The 19595-nt window shown below is 47.4% G+C and overlaps 1 protein-coding gene across 1 annotated transcript; it reads right to left on the bottom strand.

The window, feature by feature from the left end:
* Positions 1-558: 558 nt before the first annotated feature.
* PRDM14 (PR/SET domain 14) lies at positions 559-18744 on the bottom strand. The gene is made up of 7 exons (XM_055232969.1): positions 18045-18744; positions 17359-17412; positions 17110-17267; positions 14804-15074; positions 6618-6820; positions 3928-4029; positions 559-786 (listed from the first exon to the last, which is right to left on the bottom strand). The coding sequence occupies exons 1-7, from the start codon at positions 18742-18744 to the stop codon at positions 559-561; spliced, it is 1716 nt and encodes a 571-aa protein (XP_055088944.1).
* Positions 18745-19595: the final 851 nt, after the last annotated feature.

Below are 19595 nucleotides of genomic sequence, written 5' to 3'. Positions count from 1 at the left end.
TGCTCTATCACCCAGGCTGGAGTGCAGTGGCCCGATCTCGGCTCACTGCAAGCTCCGCCTCCCGGGTTCACGCCATTCTCTTGCCTCAGCCTCTCCGAGTAGCTGGGACTACAGGCGCCCGCCACCACGCCCGGCTAATTTTGTATTTTTAGTAGAGACGGGGTTTCACTGTGGTCTCGATCTCCTGACCTCATGATCCACCCGCCTCGGCCTCCCAAAGTGCTGGGATTACAAGCGTGAGCCACCGCACCCGGCCTTTTTTATTTTTTTTTTTTGAGACAGGGTCTGGTTCTGTCATCCTGAAAAGCAGTGGGGCAATCTCAGCTCACAGCAACCTCCGTCTCCTGTGCTCAAACCATCCTCCCACCTCAACCTCCTGAGTAGCTGGGACCACAAGCATGTGCCACCACCCCCGGCTGATTTTTGTATTTTTTTGGTAGAGACGGGGTTTCACCACGTTGCCCAGGCTGGTCTCGAACTCCTGGACTTGAGTGATCCACCCGCCTCCGCCTCCCAAAGTGCTGGGATTACAGGCGTGAGTCATTGTGTCTGGCAGGGCTAGTAGTCTTCATGAAACTTCATGTGGGAGTAGAATGTTTCTTGATCTGAGAAGATTTTCCCACAGATGCTGCATGAGCAACCATCATCCTCCTTGTGTGAACGCCGGACATGGCTGTCATGGGCAGCATGGGATGCAAAAGATTTACCACAGTACTTGCATTTGAAGGGCTTCTCCCCGGAGTGCTGCCTGATGTGTGTGCGGAGTATGCTGGAGGCAGTGAACCTCTGCAGAGAACAGAAATATAGAACACAAGAAAAAGTCAACTTTCATGAGCTGGACAACCAATTAAACTAAGGGGTTAATTTCACTGTTGCTCATCCTTATAGACGAACCTTGGGTTTTAAGGCCATAGAGCACTCCTGGTCATCATCAGTAGCCTTAATCCAAAAGGACTGCACTGATGTGTCCTTCTGGCTAGTTTTGAGAAGCACTGGATGTTAGAACAGTGGTTCTTCAATGGCTAGATTATCTGGAGGTCCAGTTTTTAAAAAAGCAGATTGCAGGCTGGGCGCAGTGGTTCACGCCTGTAATCCCAGCACTTTGGGAGGCCAAGGTGGGTGGATCACCTGAGGTCAGGAGTTTGAGACCAGCCTGGGCAACATGGTGAAACCCCATCTCTACTAAAAATACAAAAATCAGTCGGGCATGGTATCGTGGACCTTTAATCCCAGCTTCTCGGGAGGCTGAGATGGGAGAATTTCTTGAACCCAGGAGGCGGAGGTTGCAGTAAGCCATTATTGTGCCACTGTACTCCAGCCTGGGTGACAGAGTGAGACTCTGTCTCAAAAAAAAAAAAAAAAAAAGGCAGACTGCCAGCCTGGGCAACACAGCAAGACCTCACCTCGACAAAAAGTAAAAAAATTTCCTAGGCATGGTGGCATGTACCTGTGGTCCCAGCTATTTGGAAAACTGAGGTGGGAGGATAACTTGAGCCAGAAGGTCAAGGCTGCAGTGAGTTATGATGGCACCACTGCACTCCAGCCTGGGTAACAGAGCAAGACCCTCTCTATAAGAAAAAAAAACCACATAAAAAACAAAAGCAGATTGCCAACCCTACCCAAGAGACTGTGACCCAATAAATCAGTGCCTTACTGATTTTCTTCTTCTTCTTCTTCTTTTTAATTTAAACTTTTTGAGATGGTTTGTAGGTTTGTTTTATTTGTTCGTTTGTTTTGAAACAGAATCTCACTCCATCACCCAGGTTGGAATGCAGTGGCGCAATCTTGACTCACTGCAACCTCCACCTCCCAGGTTCAAGCAATTCTAGCGCCTCAGCCTCCCAAGTAGCTGGAATTACAGGTGCACCACGATGCCCAGCTATTTTTTCTATTTTTAGTAGAGATGGTGTTTCTCCATGTTGGCCAGGCTGGTTTCAAACTCCTGACCTCAGGGTGATCCACCCACTTTGGCCTCCCAAAGTGCTGGGATTACAGGTGTGAGCCACCATGCCCGGCTCAGTGGTGCTTTTCTATGCCCATTATTTTCATTCTATTGACACACACTTTGGAGGTATTAGCTGCCCTAATCTGGTAGACTCAATGTTTTATTCCTTTTGAGGGGCTTAGAAGTAGCTGTAGGACAGCCTCTACTCCTTTTATGGCTTTATTGTAAAAAGTGTAAAGGACTCAGTGGCTGAAACATAATCTATACCAGTGCTTTCCAACAGGACTTGCTGCAATAATAGGAATATTCTGTACCCACGCTGTCCAGCTTGGGAATCAATGGCCACATGGAGCCATTGAACACTTAAAATGTGGCTAATGCAACCTAGGAATTGAATTTTTCAACTTTATTTCATCTTTACTAATTGCAATAGCCACATACGATTAACCGCTAACTGCACATTGGGCAGCACAGAGCTATTTTGGTATAATTTGTCTAAAGCGTGGTCAACCCGTTGTTTCTATTATAGCAACCTCTAACCACATGATTCATCTCTGTTTTTACAACTCTGTATTCTGTGTAACATAGACTAGATGCCGCTTCTGCAATGCTTCTATAGAAAATTACATCAGTAGCATCCTTCACAGATTAAATTAGTAATAATAGCAGTTAACATTCCAGTAGTACTTTTATATTGTGCCAGGCACTGTTACAAGAGTTTTATATACTTTACTGGTGTTATCCAACAACTTGGTAAAGACTATTCTCCCCAGTTTATCAATGTGGAAACTAACAGGAGTTCATGGACTTGCTCAGGGTGGCACAGCTAGGTAAGCACCAGAGGCAGGATTTGAACCTTGGCCATGTTTGTGTTCTTAAATACTATGAAAGAGTGATTTTTTTTTTTTTTTTGAGACGGAGTTTCACTCTGCCACTCAGGCTGGAGTGCAGTGGCACAATCTTGACTCACTGCAACCTCCGCCTCTGGGTTCAAGTGATTCTTTTGCCTCAGCCTCCCAAGTAGCTGGGATTACAGGCATGCGCCACCATGCCCAGCTAATTTTTGTATTTTTAGTAGAGATGGGGTTTCACCATGTTAGCCAGGACGGTCTCGAACTCCCTATCTCAAGACACCTGCCTACCTCAGCCTCCCAAAGTGCTGGGATTACAGGCTTGAGCCACCAGGCCTCCTCACCCCCTCCTGTTTTTTTGAGACAGTGTCTCACTCTGTCACCCAGGCTGGAGTGTGCAGTGGTGCAATCTCAGCTCACTGCAACCTCCACTTCCTGGGCTCAAGCAATTCTCCAGCCTCAGCCTCCCAAGTAGCTGGGACTACAGGCATGAGCCACCAATGAATGGAAAATTTGATCATAGGCGTGAGCCACCGCACTCGGCTAGTGCTTTTAAATACTATGTAATAGGTTATCAGGTCCCCATAAATTTGGAATGTATTTTATTACAGGTACCCTAAATGCCAGCTTGGCAATAGGAGGTTGGTTATATTTGACCATCTTTAGCAAACTTGAGCATATTTAGGGGTGGAAATGAGGACTGGGCTGATATTTGACTAACATTTACCAAGAACTCATTAAGCCAGGCTTTGTTTCAAGTTCTTTTTTTTTTTTTTTTTTTTTTTTTGAGACGGAGTCTCGCTCCGTCGCCCGGGGTGGAGTGCAGTGGCGCAATCTCGGCTCACTGCAAGCTCCGCCTGCCGGGTTCACGCCATTCTCCTGCCTCAGCCTCTCCGAGTAGCTGGGACTACAGGCGCCCGCCACCACGCCCGGCTAATTTTTTGTATTTTTTAGTAGAGACGGGGTTTCACCGTGGTCTCGATCTCCTGACCTTGTGATCCACCCGCCTCGGCCTCCCAAAGTGCTGGGATTACAAGCGTGAGCCACCGCGCCCGGCCTTGTTTCAAGTTCTTATCCACAGACACTCAATCAGAGCTCAGGACACATCCCTTAGTAAGAGGCTCCATTTACCTTAGTACAATACACACACTGGTATGGTCTGTCTCCAGAGTGGACTCGCATGTGTTTGTTTAGGCTGGAAGACTGAGAGAAACATTTCCCACATGTAGAACACTAAGGTGAAAAAGAAAAATAGAGTTGAAATCACACCTTCCTCTAACAAGTCCATTTCAATCTTGCGTTTACCTGGGGTTAGAGAAGAACTCTTTTTCAATTTTTTGGTTTTTTTTTTGAGACAGGATCTCAATTTGTTACCCAGACTGGACTGCAGTGGCACAATCACGGTTCACTGCAGCCTGGAACTCCCGGGCTCAAGTGATCCTCCCACCTCAGCCTCCTCAGTAACTGGGACTACAGGTGTGCACCACTAAGCCAGCTAACTTAAAAAACTTTTTTGTAGAGATGAGGTCTCACTATGTTGCCCAGCCTTGTCTTGAACTCCAACAGATCCTCCTGCCTTGGCCTCCCAAAGTGCTAGGATTATAGCCTTGAGCCACGGCACCCGACCTGAGAGAACTCTTGCTTCAGATGTGGAATGTGGGAACTGAACAGGTTTGTGGTATATGGCGGAGGCCTGAATTAGTCGTGCTCTCTCAACAGGTAGCTGTGTGACTACAGCACATCGGTTAAATCTGGAATCTTAGTTTTCCGATCTTGCTCATGGGCAAAATACCTGCTCTGCCTTCCTCACAGAGCTATGAGTAAACTACAAGTACTGTGCAATTAACTCAACAATTATCTATGACTTACAGAGCACCCACTGTGTGCTCCACACTGCTAGAAACCAGGAGCTAGAAATCAAGGAGGGGTGACGATGAACATGTAAGCCAACATGGCAATGCACAGTAGCAGATGATCTGAGATGTGTCGAACTTGCATGAAGAGGTTAATATTTTGTTCACACACTGTGAATAATTAATATTGTTTCTCCAAAGTCTTGACCCTGGCAACTCCTCTCGAAACTGTCTCAGGAATTCCACACCAGGTGAAGTAAACTACTAGAGAGGTGCAAGCACCGAGAGGTTGCCAGGGATAAAGCAGAAGGCCTTTGGCTTTGACATGACTTTTAAGGAAATTACACTTACTAAAGAGAAAAAACAATTTTTCCCCGAGAAAGATTTCTGTGCTTTCACATCCTCTTTCCAGGCATGCTTATGGGGCAGAGGAGAGAGCAGATCTTTGTATTTATTTATTTATTTATTTTTATTTATTTCTGAGGCAGAGCCTCGCTCTGTTGCCCAGGCTGGAGTGCAGTAGCACGATCTCGGCCCACCGCAACCTCTGCCTCCTGGGTTTAAGCAATTCTGGCGTCTCAGCCTCCTGAGTGGCTGGGACCACAGGTGCGCACCACATGCCCATCGCTACAAAAAATACAAAAAATTAGTTGAGCATGGTGGCGTGCACGTATAGCCTCAGCTCAGCTACCTGGGAGGCTGAGGTTGGGGGATTGTTTGAGCGTAGGAGGTGGAGGTTGCAGTTAGCTGAGATCATGCCCCTGTACTCCAGCCTGGGCAAAAGAACGAGACTCTGTCTCAAAAAAAAAAAAAGATTGTTCCTCCACTCTACTGTAAGAGCAGCTCGTCTGTCAAAGGGTAAGCCATCAGCTCACTATCACCAGCTTCCTCATCAGTCCTGTCATCTACTGACCTCCTGGTTGACAGTCCTCCAATTTCTTTTTTTTTTTTTTTGAGATGGAGTCTCGCTCTGTCACCCAGGCTGGAGTGTAGTGGCGCGATCTCGGCTCACTGCAACCTCCGCCTCCCAGGTTCACGCCATTCTCCTGCCTCAGCCTCCGCAGTAGCTGGGACTACAGGCGCCCACCACCATGCCCAGCTAATTTTTTATATTTTTAGTAGAGACGGGGTTTCACCGTGTTAGCCATGATGGTCTCGATCTCCTGACCTCGTGATCCACCTGCCTCGGCCTCCCAAACTGCTGGGATTACAGGCGTGAGCCACCGCGCCCGGCCTACTTCGATTTTCAAAACAGGAAAATGGGCTCAAGGTCGTAGCTGCCTGAGGTAGTTCCGACAAGGCCAACAGTCAAGCAAGAATACATCTGTGCCCAAGCCTCGTCCTCCTTTTAATTAAGCCCAAGGGTATATTGTACTTTTTTGCACCAAGCCTAGCAGAGCATCCAGGTATTTGAAATGGCTCCCTAATGTCATTACTGATTTTCTGTCTTACAAAATCCTCGGCCCACCATAGAGGCCTTCCGCTCTTTGGAAGGACCATGCCTTCGCTTTCTCCTCACCTATACCTGTCAACACACCTGCACAGATATGGAACAAGGCGCAGTTCCCCAGGAGCACATGCCAGGCTCTTTCCTGACTGGAACGGCTCGACTCTTTTTCTCTGCCCAACTAACCCTGCCACCAGTATAAATCAGACACCCCATTTGTCCTTCTATACTTGGCTCAAGGCCACCTCTGTGCATCTTTCATAAGCCATGTGTCCAGGTGGCTGTGGACACTCCTTCCTCCATGTTCCTCCCTCTGCTGGTACATGCATCCTAACACATGTGCATCGCTGTGCCTATTCTCGCCTGCCTGTTCCGTAATACTATCCTCTCCTCCTTCAGAGAGGGTGTCCATCAGGCACCACAGCCCTGCAGCTAGCACCTACAAGGCAACTCCCCGTGTTCAGGAGCTTGGGAAGGGAGAGAGAACGTGATGGCGGGTCACGTGTCCTCCTAATACTCACCTTGTGAGGCCGGTGCTTCTCGTGAACATGAAGAATGTGGATCCGAAGCCGGTCCCGCTTCTCAAAGGATCGTTTGCAGAGAGAACAGGGAAATTTCCTATCGCCCTTGTCCACACAGGGGGTGTACTTGAGGTGCTTATCTCTGTAATATTTGTAGGTAAATACCTTCCCACACCTTTCACATCTGTAGCCTTCTGCAGACTCTGTCAAACACAGCAAACACAATGTCTCTTCAGTTACTTCCCTCCCTCGTTCCTTCAAGAGGATATTTATTTATTTATTCATTTTTAGCCAAGAATTCTTTTGGCTACTTCAAGAGGAATTTTCTTTTTTATTTTTTTGAGACAGAATCTTGCTCTATTGCCCAGTCTGTAGTGCAGTGGCATGATCTTGGCTCACTGCAACCTCTGCCTCCCAGGTTCAAGCGATTCTCCTGCCTCAGCCTCCCAAGTAGCTGGGATTACAGGTGCCTGCCACCACGCCTGGATAATTTTTGTATTTTTAGTAGAAACAGGGTTTCATCATGTTGGCCAGCCTGGTCTAGAAATCCTGACCTCAGGTGATCCGCCCCTCTTGGCCTCCCAAAGTGCTAGGATTACATGCGGAGCCATTGTGCCTGGCCAAGAGAATTTTCTTTTCTTTTTTTTTTTTGAGATGGAGTCTTGCTCTGTCACCCAGGCTGGAGTGCAGTGGTGCGATCTCGGCTCACTGCAACCTCCACCTCCCAGGTTCAAGTGATTCTCCTGCCTCAGCCTCCAAAGTAGCTGGGACTATAGGCACACACTACCACGCCCAGCTAATTTTTGTATTTTTAGTAGAGGTGGGGTTTCACCATGTTGGCCAGGACAGTCTTGATCTCTCTCTTGACCTCGTGATCCACCTGCCTCGGCCTTCCAAAGTGCTGGGATTACAGGCGTGAGCCGCCATGCCTGGCCGCCAAGAGAATTTTTAAAAACCTTTTTATTACAGAAAAATGTAAACATACCAAAGTGAAAATAATAGTGTAATAAACCCTCATGTGCCAAACACCAAGCTTTGACCAACTCATAACTAATTTTGTTTTCATTTATATCACCGCTCCCCATAGTAGATTATTTTAATACTAATTCATCTTTGACTCAAAAATATCTAACCGTAATCTTTAGAAGATGACATATTTTTATTTTTATTTATTTTTTTTTTTTTGAGACGGAGTCTCGCTCTGTCGCCCAGGCTGGAGTGCAGTGGCGCAATCTCGGCTCACTGCAAGCTCCGCCTCCCGGGTTCACGCCATTCTCCTGCCTCAGCCTCTCCGAGTAGCTGGGACTACAGGCGCCCGCCACCACGCCCGGCTAATTTTTTGTATTTTTAGTAGAGACGGGGTTTCACTGTGGTCTCGATCTCCTGACCTCGTGATCCGCCCGCCTCGGCCTCCCAAAGTGCTGGGATTACAAGCGTGAGCCACCGCGCCCGGCCAGAAGATGACATATTTTTAAAAAGCATAATTGTGACCAGGCAAAGTGGCTCACGCCTATAATCCCAGCACTTTGGGAAGCTGAGGCAGGTGGATCACCTGAGGTCAGGGGTTCAAAACCAGCCTGGCCAACATAGTGAAATCCCGTCTCTACTAAAAAGACAAAATTAGCCAGGCGTGGTCCTGCATGCCTGTAATCCCAGCTACTTGGGAGGCTGAGGCAGGAGAATCACTTGAACCTGGGAGGCACGAGTTGCAGTGAGCCAAGATTGCGCCACTGCACTCCAGCGTGGGCAACAAGAGCGAAACTCCAGCTCAAAAAAAAAAAAAAAAAAAAAAAAGCATAATTGTGCCAGGTGCAGTGGCTCACGCCTATAATCCCAACACTTTGGGAAGCTCGAGTGGACAGATTGCTTGAGCCCAGGAGTTTGAGACCAGCCTGGGCAACACAGTAAGACCCCATCTCTACAAAAAAATAATAAAAATTATCTGGGCATGATAGCACACGCCTTTAGTCTCAGAGGCTGAGATGGGAGGATCGCCTGAGCCTGGGGAAGTTAGTTGAGGCTGCAATGAGCAGTGATTGAGCCACTGCACTCCCGCCTGGGCAACAGAGCAACACTTTGTCTCAAAACAAACAAACAAACAAACAAACCATAACCATAATGTCATTGTCACGTTGTCATACCTAAACAATTAACTCTTATTCTTTTATAGAAACATATATGTACTTATATACACACATATATATTTGTTCAATTACTTTCTGGTCAGTCCATTCAAATTAGGATTCAAACAAAGTCTACATGTTGTATGTGGTTGCTATGTCTCTTAAATATCTTAACCTATAGGCTCTCTTTCCCTTTTGTTCCTTGATATGTACTGTTTAAAAGACCCTTCCACCAGCCCCATTTAAGGGCAGAGCAACCCTGCAGCTCTTGAACACATTCCTGCCTGGCACTTGTTACGAGGTTAATACACTGAGGCACTGAGGCCGACCTATTTCTCTTTGTGCCTTTAAGATCAGCCTGAGTTACAAGCTCAGAACAGTCACCAGGACACCCGCAGCTGACTTCCCAGGCTTCACAGTGCTGTTCTATTCTACACAATTCGAGGGACTTTCTTAGTTTATACTTCATTACTCAAAACTTGTGGCAGATTCCAGAGCTAGAATCTTTATGTATAGAGTAAGGGTGAAAGCATCTTGACTTCCCTAATGCACAGGGTTACTGTGATGACTAATTTAATTCTAACACTTACTGAGTCTTACCAATGTGAGTGACACTATCACTGAATGGCAGGCAAGACTGAGAGAGGTAAATCTGTTCTTATCAATGGAGGAGGGAGGAGGAGAGAAGTTAGAGAGGGTGCAGCTAGACTCTAGCAAAGCAGGTCCCACGTCCAGGGGTGTCTATGTGTTGGGGGAAGGCGAGAGAACAGGGGCCACCTACAAAAGCATCCCTGCAGAGGACACTCTGGATTCCAGAGGATAAAGTGGCTTTGACTATGAATGCACCACCGAGATCTCATTGTTTGACCCCAGGGAGGAAGAGCAGCCAAGAGTGAGTCTAGTCTGCAGATAGAAATCTTCTCAGCATCGGGACAGCAGGGAAGCTATCCATCAGGGGCCTTGTTAGTTGACAGCTACATCCCAGGCACGTTTAACAGGTGGCTAAGGAAATAAACTATTCATTAAGTAAATAACCAGGAAGGCAACCGCCAACCCCAAGCTGATCCATCGCCCTGCTCTGTCTATCACTTTCATTGAGGTGCTAATACTCTCAGAATCCCCGTGCTGGGACACTTTTTTGGCACAGAGGTAGAATTTTCATTGGTCAGAAATACCTGGCCTTCCTGCTTCCTGGGGTGGGAAGGGAAGAGAGGGTCAGCAATTTTACAAACCTAAGCACTAAAGCACACCAAAATTCAGAATAAAGTTTCAATGTTGAGTTCGCTTAAGAACAACCGCTTAGGCAGAAATGAAACCTAATTTCATCTTGTTCCCTATCCTTCCTAATTTTATCTTGTTCCCTATCCTCCCTCCCCCTAGCTCTTCACACCTCCACACCCCAAAACACACACACAAATTCCCTCTCTCCCTCACCAGAGGGGAACGCTTGCATATTCGAATAACCCGCCCACATAGAGTCTAGACCCTTCCCTCACCACTCAAGACCTTAAAGAGGAAGGCTCCCACCTACGACCAATCCTCCCCAAAAAGCCTTTGGGGAAAAAAACTCATTTGAGAATGCAATGGAATTTTAATTTTTCTTCCCTTTTTATCACATCCAAACCATTCATATTAACAGATTAGCAAATTAACATTCATTTATAATTATTCCCAACAAATTAAGTTGTTTACAAGTTTCCCTCCATTGTCCAAAATATATGTCCTCATAATAATGCTGTAAGCATCAGGTATCGCTTGGTTCAGAACTGGAACACAAGTATCTTATCTACATGCTGGGTATCCCCTGCACTTAACCATCATAAGCCCTCATTCTGTTGCTTGCTCTGATTGCCTCTGATATCTGCATACTATTCCATGTTAATAACATACAGGTTGAGTATCCTTTTTCTGAAATGCTTGGGACCAGAAGTGTTTTGGATTTCAGGTTTTTTTCGAACTTTGGAATATTTCATATACATAGTGAGGTATCTTGGGGATGGAACCGAAGTCTAATATAAAGTCCATTTATGTTTTGTTTTATACATACTTTATACACATAGCCTGAAGGTAATTTTTTTTTTTTTGAGACGGAGTCTTGCTCGGTCTGCAACCTCCGCCCCCTAGTTTCAAGCGATTATCTTGCCCCAGCCTCCTGAGTAGCTGAGATTACAGGCATCTGCCATCATGCCCAGCTAATTTTTTTGTATTTTTAGTAGAGACAGGGTTTCACCATGTTGGTCATGCTGGTCTCAAACTCCTGACCTCAGGTGATCTGCCTGTCTCGGCCTCCCAAAGCGCTGGGATTCCAGGCATGAGCCACAGTGCCTGGCCCACCTGAAGGTAATTTTACACAATATTTTAAATAATCTTGTGAATGAAACAAAGTTTGTGTTAAGTACCGGTGTGTGGAAATTCCCACTTTTGGCAATATGTCAGCGCTCAGTTTCAGATTTTAGAGCATTTTGGATTTAGGATTTCTTGATTGGGGCTGCTGAGCCTGTATCATCATTTACTTAATTATTATACTACTGAACATTTAGGTTGTTTGTGATTTTTCACTCACAAGAGTGGTGCTACAGTTAAAAATCTTCATAAGCATAGCTTTTTCCTTTTGGACTATTTCTTGATAATAAATTTCCAGAAAAGTATTACTGAAGACATCAAAGTTACAAACATTGTAATAATTGGATACGCATGGTGAAAAAATTTCTCAAAAATGGCCGGCCATGGTGTCTCATGTCTGTAATCCCAGAATTTAGGGAGGCCAAGGTGGGTGGATCACTTGAGGCCAGAGTTCAAGACCAGCCTGGCCAACATGGCGAAACCCCATCTCTACTAAAAATACAAAAATTAGCTGGGTGTGGTGGTGCATACCTGTAATCCCAGCTACTCAGGAGGCTGAGGCAGGAGAAACGCCTGAACCCAGGAGGCAGAGGTTGAAGTGAGCCTAGATTATACTACTGCACTCCAGCCTGGGTGACAGAGTGAGACCCTATCTCAAAAAATAATAATGATTTCTCAAAAGGATAATAACCGTCTTGTCAGTTACTAAGCAGGTACTTTTCTCAGATCCATTGTTCACTTTTCTTTCTTTCATTTTTTTTTTTTTTGAGATGGAGTCTCACTCTGTCACCCAGGCTGGAGTGCAGTGGCGTGATCTCAGCTCACTGCAACCTCTGCCTCCTGGGTTCAAGTGATTCTCCTCTCTCAGCCTCCTGAGTAGCTGAGATTACAGGCATGCGCCACCACACCCAGGTAATTTTTTGTATTTTTAGTAGAGACGGAGTTTCACCATGTTGGCCAGGCTGGTCGTGAACTCCTGACCTCAGGTGACCCACCCACCTTGGCCTCCCAAAGTGTTGGGGTTACAGGTGTGAGCCATCACGCCCAGCCTGTTGACTTTTATTTCAAAAGGAGTTGGTACATTTCAGGAAGCGACCAACAGGTCTTGGTTTGGTGCTAAGTACCAGACAACTTAGAACTCCACAGATCATAGAGTATCCCAACCCTTTTCCCCTCCATTCCTATCTTTACCTACATTCCCACACCCACACCACCCACCAAAACACTTCTGGTCTCAAGCATTTCAGAAAAAGGATACTCAACCTGTATGCAGATATCAGAGGCGATCAGAACAAGCAACAAAATGAGGGCTTATGATAGTTCAGTGGCGGGGGGAACCCAGCATGGAGATAAGATACCTGGGGGAGTAGGAAGATAGTACTCCAAAACAATCCTGACAGCCCCTCATCATTGGGACCATTATTTATCATTAGATAAATAATAACTGCTCATTATTTATCCCCTAATTTCTGGACATTTCCTTGCCTTCTGCTTCACTATTCCCTGAGCCTGATTGCCTTCCCTCTCTGCCTCTGCCTTATACGTGCCTTATTTCATCTCATCCCTAAGCAGCTTTTTCCAGCTTAGTTCTAATGTCTTCCTCTCACTCAGTACGCACTGGGATCCAGAAGCAGGAGATACTAAAGTGTTTAGGGTTATTTCCTGCCCTGAAGCATCTCAGTCTAGCAGGAAAACAGGCATGCAGATGCAATTCACTTTGTTTTTTTTTTTTTTTTTTTTGAAACGGAATCTCGCTCTGTCTCCCAGGCTGGAGTGCAATGGTGCGATCTCAGCTCACTGCAACCTCCGCCTCCCAGGTTCAAGAGATTCTCTTGCCTCAGCCTCCCTCAGTAGCTAGGATTACAGATGCCCACCACCATGCCCGGCTAATTTTGGCATTTTTAATAGAGACGGGCTTTCACCATGTTGGCCAAACTGGTCTCGAACTCTCGACCTCGGGTGATTCACCCGCCTCGGCCTCCTAAAGTGCTGGGATTACAGGCGTGCGCCACCACGCCTGGCCCATTTTTTTTTTAAACCTGTTCCTTACACATTTATTACATCATAATAATTTGCCTTCTTCTCTCTCTCTCTCTTTTTTTTTTTTTTTTTTTTTTGCAGATGGAGTCTTGCTGTTGCCCAGGCTGGAGTGCAGTGGTGCTATCTTGGCACACTGCAACCTCTGTCTCCTGGGTTCAAATGATTCTCCTGCCTCAGCCTCCTGAGTAGCTGGAACTACAGGTGCGTGCCACTACGCCCGGCTAATTTTTTGTATTTTTAATAGAGACGGGTTTTCACTGTGTTAGCCAGGATGGTCTCGATCTCCTGACCTGGTGATCCGCCCGTCTAGGCATCCCAAAGTGCTGGGATTACAGGCGTGAGCCACTGTGCCTGGCCTGAGACAAGGTTTTACCATGTTGGCCAGGCTAGTCTTGAAGTCCCGACCTCAAGTGATCCGCCCATCTCAGCCTCCAAAAGTGCTGAGATTACAGGTGTGAGCCACCGTATCCGGCCTGCCTTCTCTCTTATTTACAGCAATTTACATTTATCTTGTCTCACCTACTAGATTAGTAGTTCCTAAACTTTAGTGTATATAGAAATCACTTGGAGAGCTTATTTAACATTCAAATTCCAAAGTCTCACCCCCAGAGTGGGATGGTGGTTCCCTAGCCCCTTGCTACTGGAATGTGGTCCAGGGACCAGGACCAGCAGCACTCCCTGCAAGTTTATAAAAATACCAAATACCCTACCCTGAATGAGAACCAGCATCGTGAAGATCCCTGGGTATTCATTCCCACATGAAAGTTTGAGAGTGAGAGTCCAACTCAGTATTTCTCAAACTTGCCTGAGACCCATAGTAGGCAATGTTTTTTTTTTTTTTTTTGAGACGGAGTCTTTCTCTGTCCCCCATGCTGGAGTGCAGTGGTGCGATCTCGGCTCACTGCAAGCTCCGCCTCCCAGGTTCACGCCGTTCTCCTGCCTCAGCCTCCCGAGTAGCTGGGACTACAGCTGCCCGCCAACACGCCCGGCTAATTTTTTGTATTTTTAGTAGAGACGGGGTTTCACCGTGTTAGCCAGGATGGTCTCGATCTCCTGACCTCGTGATCCGCCCGCCTCGGCCTCCCAAAGTGCTGGGATTACAGGCTTGAGCCACCGCGCCCGGCCGGCAATGTATTTTATACTTGACACCCAGCATACACACATATACCCATGTGAAATATAAATTTCACAAAACAATCCCTTACTCTTAAGGGATTCCCATCAATATTTTCTATTCTACTGTATACTTTTTTTTTTAATGTGGGTCTCGACCACTAAATTGACTTCCCACCCCACTAAGACATGCAACTCTGCAACTCGCCATTTGAAAAACACTGCTCTAGTGATTTGACTTCAGCTACATTAGCCTGGGCAGAGATTAATCAGAAACTGGCTCACCTATGGTAGAAGTTACATTCATTTAGTACATTTTCTTTTACTCTTGGGGTGGAAGGTAGGGAAGAAGAACAAGTCTTTATAAATAGGAGTAGCTTCCGCAGCTTTGGGAAATTGAGGATGCTTTCCTTCACCTGGGTAATGCCCCCTTGGTTAGAGACACTCTCAGTTAGTCCTCTGCATTAGCCTTCAGGAAGGAGGAGCTGCGCACGGAGGGTTTGTGGAAAAGGGCCCAGTCCTTCTACTGGGATGCCCTCATTGGGCAAGGCAAGGGTGTGCACTCACCTTCAGAGGGCCCAGATGGCTGCTTCCCCGGCTCTGTGACCTGAAGGCTCACGGGAATGTCTAGAAATTTCTCATAGCAGTCTCCATACCACACAAGAAGCTCTTGGTTCTGATGGATCTCTTTGCAGCTCTCATAAAATATATGCCCTTGACACTGCACAGCAACTAGGTTCTGCTCCTTGGGGAAGCGGGCACAGTTGACATAGGACATCCAGTTCCCTGTACCTCCTTTTCCATCTATAAAGTGGCTCAAATGACCATCTTCAAAGATCTAAATGAAATAAGACATGAAGTTTGTATTGTACTTTTTTTTGGTCTAATCTACAAAAAAAATTTTTTAATATTTGTAACGTAAATATCACACTTGAGTCCATCAAATACACTTCTATCATTCTGATTTCTATGTCATTACAAGTAGTTTATAAATTTACTTATGCCAACATAGATTTGTTAGTTTAAGGACATCTCTCTAGGTAATGTCACATATTGGGTTTTTTGTTTGTTTATTTGTCTGTTTGTTTTTTCAGAGACAGAGTCTCACTCTGTTGCCCAGACTGGAGTGCAGTGGCTCAATCACAGCTCACAGTAGCCTCGAATTTCTGGGCTCAAATGATCCTCCCACCTTAGCCCCCTGAGTAGCTGGAACTAAAGGCATGCACCATCACGCCTGGCAAATTTAAAAAAAATTTTTTTTTGTAGAGACAGGGCCTCACACTTTCCCAGGCTGGCCTCAAACTCCTGGGTTCAAGTGATCCTCCCACCTTGGCCTCCTAAAGTGCTAGAATTACAGGTGTAAGCCACCGAGCCTGCCTAATGTGACATATTCTAAAAGATTCTTACTTTTATCACTTTCTTGCTTCCTAAATTCCTATAGTGAGCACATGTTAATTTCATAAGCAGAGGTAAGTGAAACAAAAAGGTTTTATTTAATTCCACCACTTAAACACAACTGAATAGTTTTATATTTTACTCCCACTTAGTTTTCATGCATATTAATGGAGCTATAGATTATTTCTTTCGAGGCCGGGCCTGGTGGCTCATGCCTGTAATTCCAGCACTTTGGGAGGCCAAAGCAGGCAGATCATGAGGTCAGGAGTTCAAGACCAGCCTGGCCAACATGGTGAAACCCCTCTCTACTAAAAATACAAAAATTAGCCGGGCATGGTGGCACATGCCTGTAATCCTAGCTACTCGGAAGGCTGAGGCAGGAGAATTGCTTGAACCCAGCAGGTGGAGGTCACAGTGAGCTGAGATCACACCACTGCACTCCAGCCTGGGTAACAGACAAAGACTTCGTCTCAAGAAAAAAAAAAAAAAGAAAGAAAGAAAAATTATTTCTTTCCTGCTGCTGGCAATTTCGCTGTCTCCAATGTTTTGTTATTATAAACAACCCTAGGATTAACATATTCCACATAGCCTCAATATCAGATTATTTTCCTGTACTATATTCCTAGAAGTAGAAATTCAGGGTCAAGGGACTTTGAACAGTTTAAGGTATCTGATACATTCTGACAAATTTTCTCCTGCAGGTAATAAACTGTAGTCCCACTAGCATATCCCTAATATATCATCACTAGATCTTGAAGAGTATCTGGTTGTTTTTTTAATCGTTGACTAATTTTATAGGTGAATAATATTGAATTTTAAAACTTGTTTTTGGGCCGGGCACGGTGGCTCACGCCTGTAATCCCAGCACTTTGGGAGGCCGAGGCGGGTGGATCATGAGGTCAGGAGATCAAGACCATCCTGGCTAACACGGTGAAACTCCGTCTCTACTAAAAATAAAAAAAATTATCTGGGCGTGGTGGTGGGCACCTGTAGTCCCAGCTACTCGGGAGGCTGAGGCAGGAGAATGGCGTGAACCCGGGAGGCAGAGCTTGCAGTGAGCTGAGATTGCACCACTGCACTCCAGCCTGGGCGACAGAGCGAGACTCCATCTCAAAAAAAAAAAAACTTGTTTTTTATTCTCTTTAGCATAGTTTCAGCACTCTATAATATCTAAAGCATTTGGTTTTGTCTACAAATATAATACAATGTATTGATTCTTTAAATGTATATTCCATAGCTAATCTTCCAGATAAAAATGACTTAAGGCACCCACAAAACACAGAATTCATGCAGAGGTGCTATCCTCATGGAGCGAACACTGGCAGTTCTTCCTTTTACAGGCAACACAAACCACAGATATCTGCCCTGGATGTCCTCTCTCTCTGACCAGGACTCTCCCAAAAGTGCAAAGGCCAAGATTTCCCCTGACTAGTCTCCCGCCCCGTTTTCAGCAGCAGACCCACCAGAAACAGATTTACCTCCCACATCACAGAATTGTCTCCGTAGGTCTTTACTTCACTGGCGTTGACCACTTTACCTTGAAAGGGCCCAAACCTGACTCCTTTGGCAATAAAACTACTGCAGAACACACCAAAATGTGGGACTTCACCAAACACCGTCTGCATGAGGCATAGACCTAGGGGAAAGCCGAGGCAGGAAAAGAGAATGAGGAGAGTTGACTCTGCATTAGTTCAGGGAAAGAAATCCATGCAAGGAGTCCTGCCTACCTTCTGGAAGTTGAAGGGAGTCTTTATCCAGAGTTTGAAGAAGAGAATCAGATCCTAGCAAAAGGCAGGTTAAAACAATTTTTCATTAAAAATGTATTATAAAGTGCTTTTATAAGGTGTTTCCCTCCTCCTTAAAACTCCCTAAAGGTAACCATCATCCCAGTCTGATGTTTATTTGTTGTTTCTATTTTTCCCTGCTCATTTTACATGGTCTGTTCATATATGATTTCACTGTAAACAATTCCATATACAATTTCTCATTTGAGACTCAGAACAGCCTCATGGAAAGTTATGTAATTAATCCCATTAGGCAAATTCAAGGAATTTGAGAATCAGAGGTAATGCCTGACTAAGGTCAGCGTAGCTAGCTGAGCTGGGACTCTTAGGTGTGAACTGCCGAAGGCTGTCATTGCATGTCAGCATAGAATCTGAACCTACCTGGGAGTTCGCTGCAGGAACCATTTCTCTCTTGGTTCTCAGCTCTCACTAATACCAACCTTAGTCATGCAGTTAAGCAAGCAGGGCCTCAGAAGTGAGCCTAGACGGCCCTGGCTCTCATGGAGGTACTTCCCCCTTCCCGCATTCTACAGCCTCAGCTCCACCTGGAAGCGCCTCTTCCCGGACACTCCCGTTCCCGCCTGCATTCCCGTCCAATTCGACTCCCAAATGGTGTGAACTCCCTTTACCAGAGCTGTCTGTGGGGACCAGGAGGCCTGAAATCGCATGGTGCAGGCTGGCTGGGTGCTCCAGGCTGGGAGTGACCCCGTACAGAACGAAGTGCAGGTCCTCCTCCGTGAACTGGAACCGAGCAGGGGACTTCCCTCCCTGGTTGGAGGGTTTGGGACCATCCTCTGACTGCTTGCTGGGTGAGCAAGGTAACAACTGGGAGGTCCTCAGCCCCTCAGGTAACAGAGAAGCATCCGCAGGGGGCGGTGGAATTAAAGTGTCAGGTCCACAACACGGGCCACTCTCGTTGTCGCCACCAATGATTTGGTGGCCCGGATCTCCACTGCTGGCACCCGTGTACTCGTGGTTGCTGCTCAGGAAGGGCGGCACGTCCCTGGGGACGTGGGGAATTGGGTACCACGGTGGCAGCTTGCTGTACCAGGGCAGATCGTAGAGAGGCTCCCTCTGTAGGCCCAGACCCGGGCTCAGCAAGGGAGGCGCCATCCGGAAGGCGAAGGGGGGCATGGCGGGGGCAGCAGACGCTGCGGCCTCCAGCTGCCGGAAAGGCTGGAAGTCTTCCTCCACGGTGGCCAGGCTGTTCCTGTAGTGTCCATAGGCCGGGAATGGCGTGTAGTACGCGGCCAGGTTCTGCGGGCTGCTCTCCGGCGGGTAGCACACCTTGTCCTGGGGCGCGGCCTCACTTGGCCGGGGCAGAGCCATCCCGGGACCGCACGCTCGGCGGCTCTGCGGAAAAGCGGGCGCCGCTGAGGACCTAGCGTGGGAGCTTCCCGGGGTCCGACCCGCGCCTCCCCGCCAGTCTGCTCCACCCGAGCCAGCCCCAGATCCAAGGGAACGGGATAAACGCCCCCAATCCGATCCCGCCAGCCCTCTCCTACAATTAAGACAAAACGAAAAAACAGCAGTAGAAGCAAACACAGAAAAGCCCCACACGGAAATCTGCCGGGATCCCGCCCGACTCTAAATTCCGGGCTAGTGTTGCCTTCCCCTTCCCTCTCCAAGCACCCCTTCCCCAAGCCCGGACGCCTTCCCACGCCCGGTCTCCGCTTTCGGCCCCCAACCCGGTTCCTGCAAAACCCGTTGAAGTTCCCTTTCCTTCCTTCTTCTTGGTCCTACAAAACTCTTTGGTAGGGTCTGTGGGAGCCGCGGGGCCCTCCCAACCCCGGGGCCGGGCCGGGAGCCGAGCGCAGGCTGTCGGTGGGCAATGGAGCAAGCGACAGCTCCAGGCGCTCCTGGGCCCTCGGCTGGGAGCGAAGAGCCGAGGACCCTGCGTCGCACCGCGCAGATGGAGACGCGCTCCCAGAGCCCCCGGGCAGGTCCAGGGACCCCGCGACCTGCTCCGGCCCAGCGGTCTGACCCCGCGGGTCCTGGCAGTCCCGACTGCCCGCAGGGGAGGGGCGCGCCACTTTTGGCTGCCCTAGGATGCACCGCCTGAACCCCTTTTCCCTCGCGGGCAGCGTCCGCCACATTCCCCGGGTCCCTCGGAAACTCCAATCATTCCACCAGGACTATTGGGGCCTGGGGTCGCCCCTCGGGAGCCGCGTGGACGAGCC

This window comes from Symphalangus syndactylus, chromosome 11 (genome assembly GCF_028878055.3).
Source record: "Symphalangus syndactylus isolate Jambi chromosome 11, NHGRI_mSymSyn1-v2.1_pri, whole genome shotgun sequence".
NCBI lineage: Eukaryota > Metazoa > Chordata > Mammalia > Primates > Hylobatidae > Symphalangus > Symphalangus syndactylus.
This window is presented reverse-complemented; position numbering and strand designations above follow the sequence as displayed.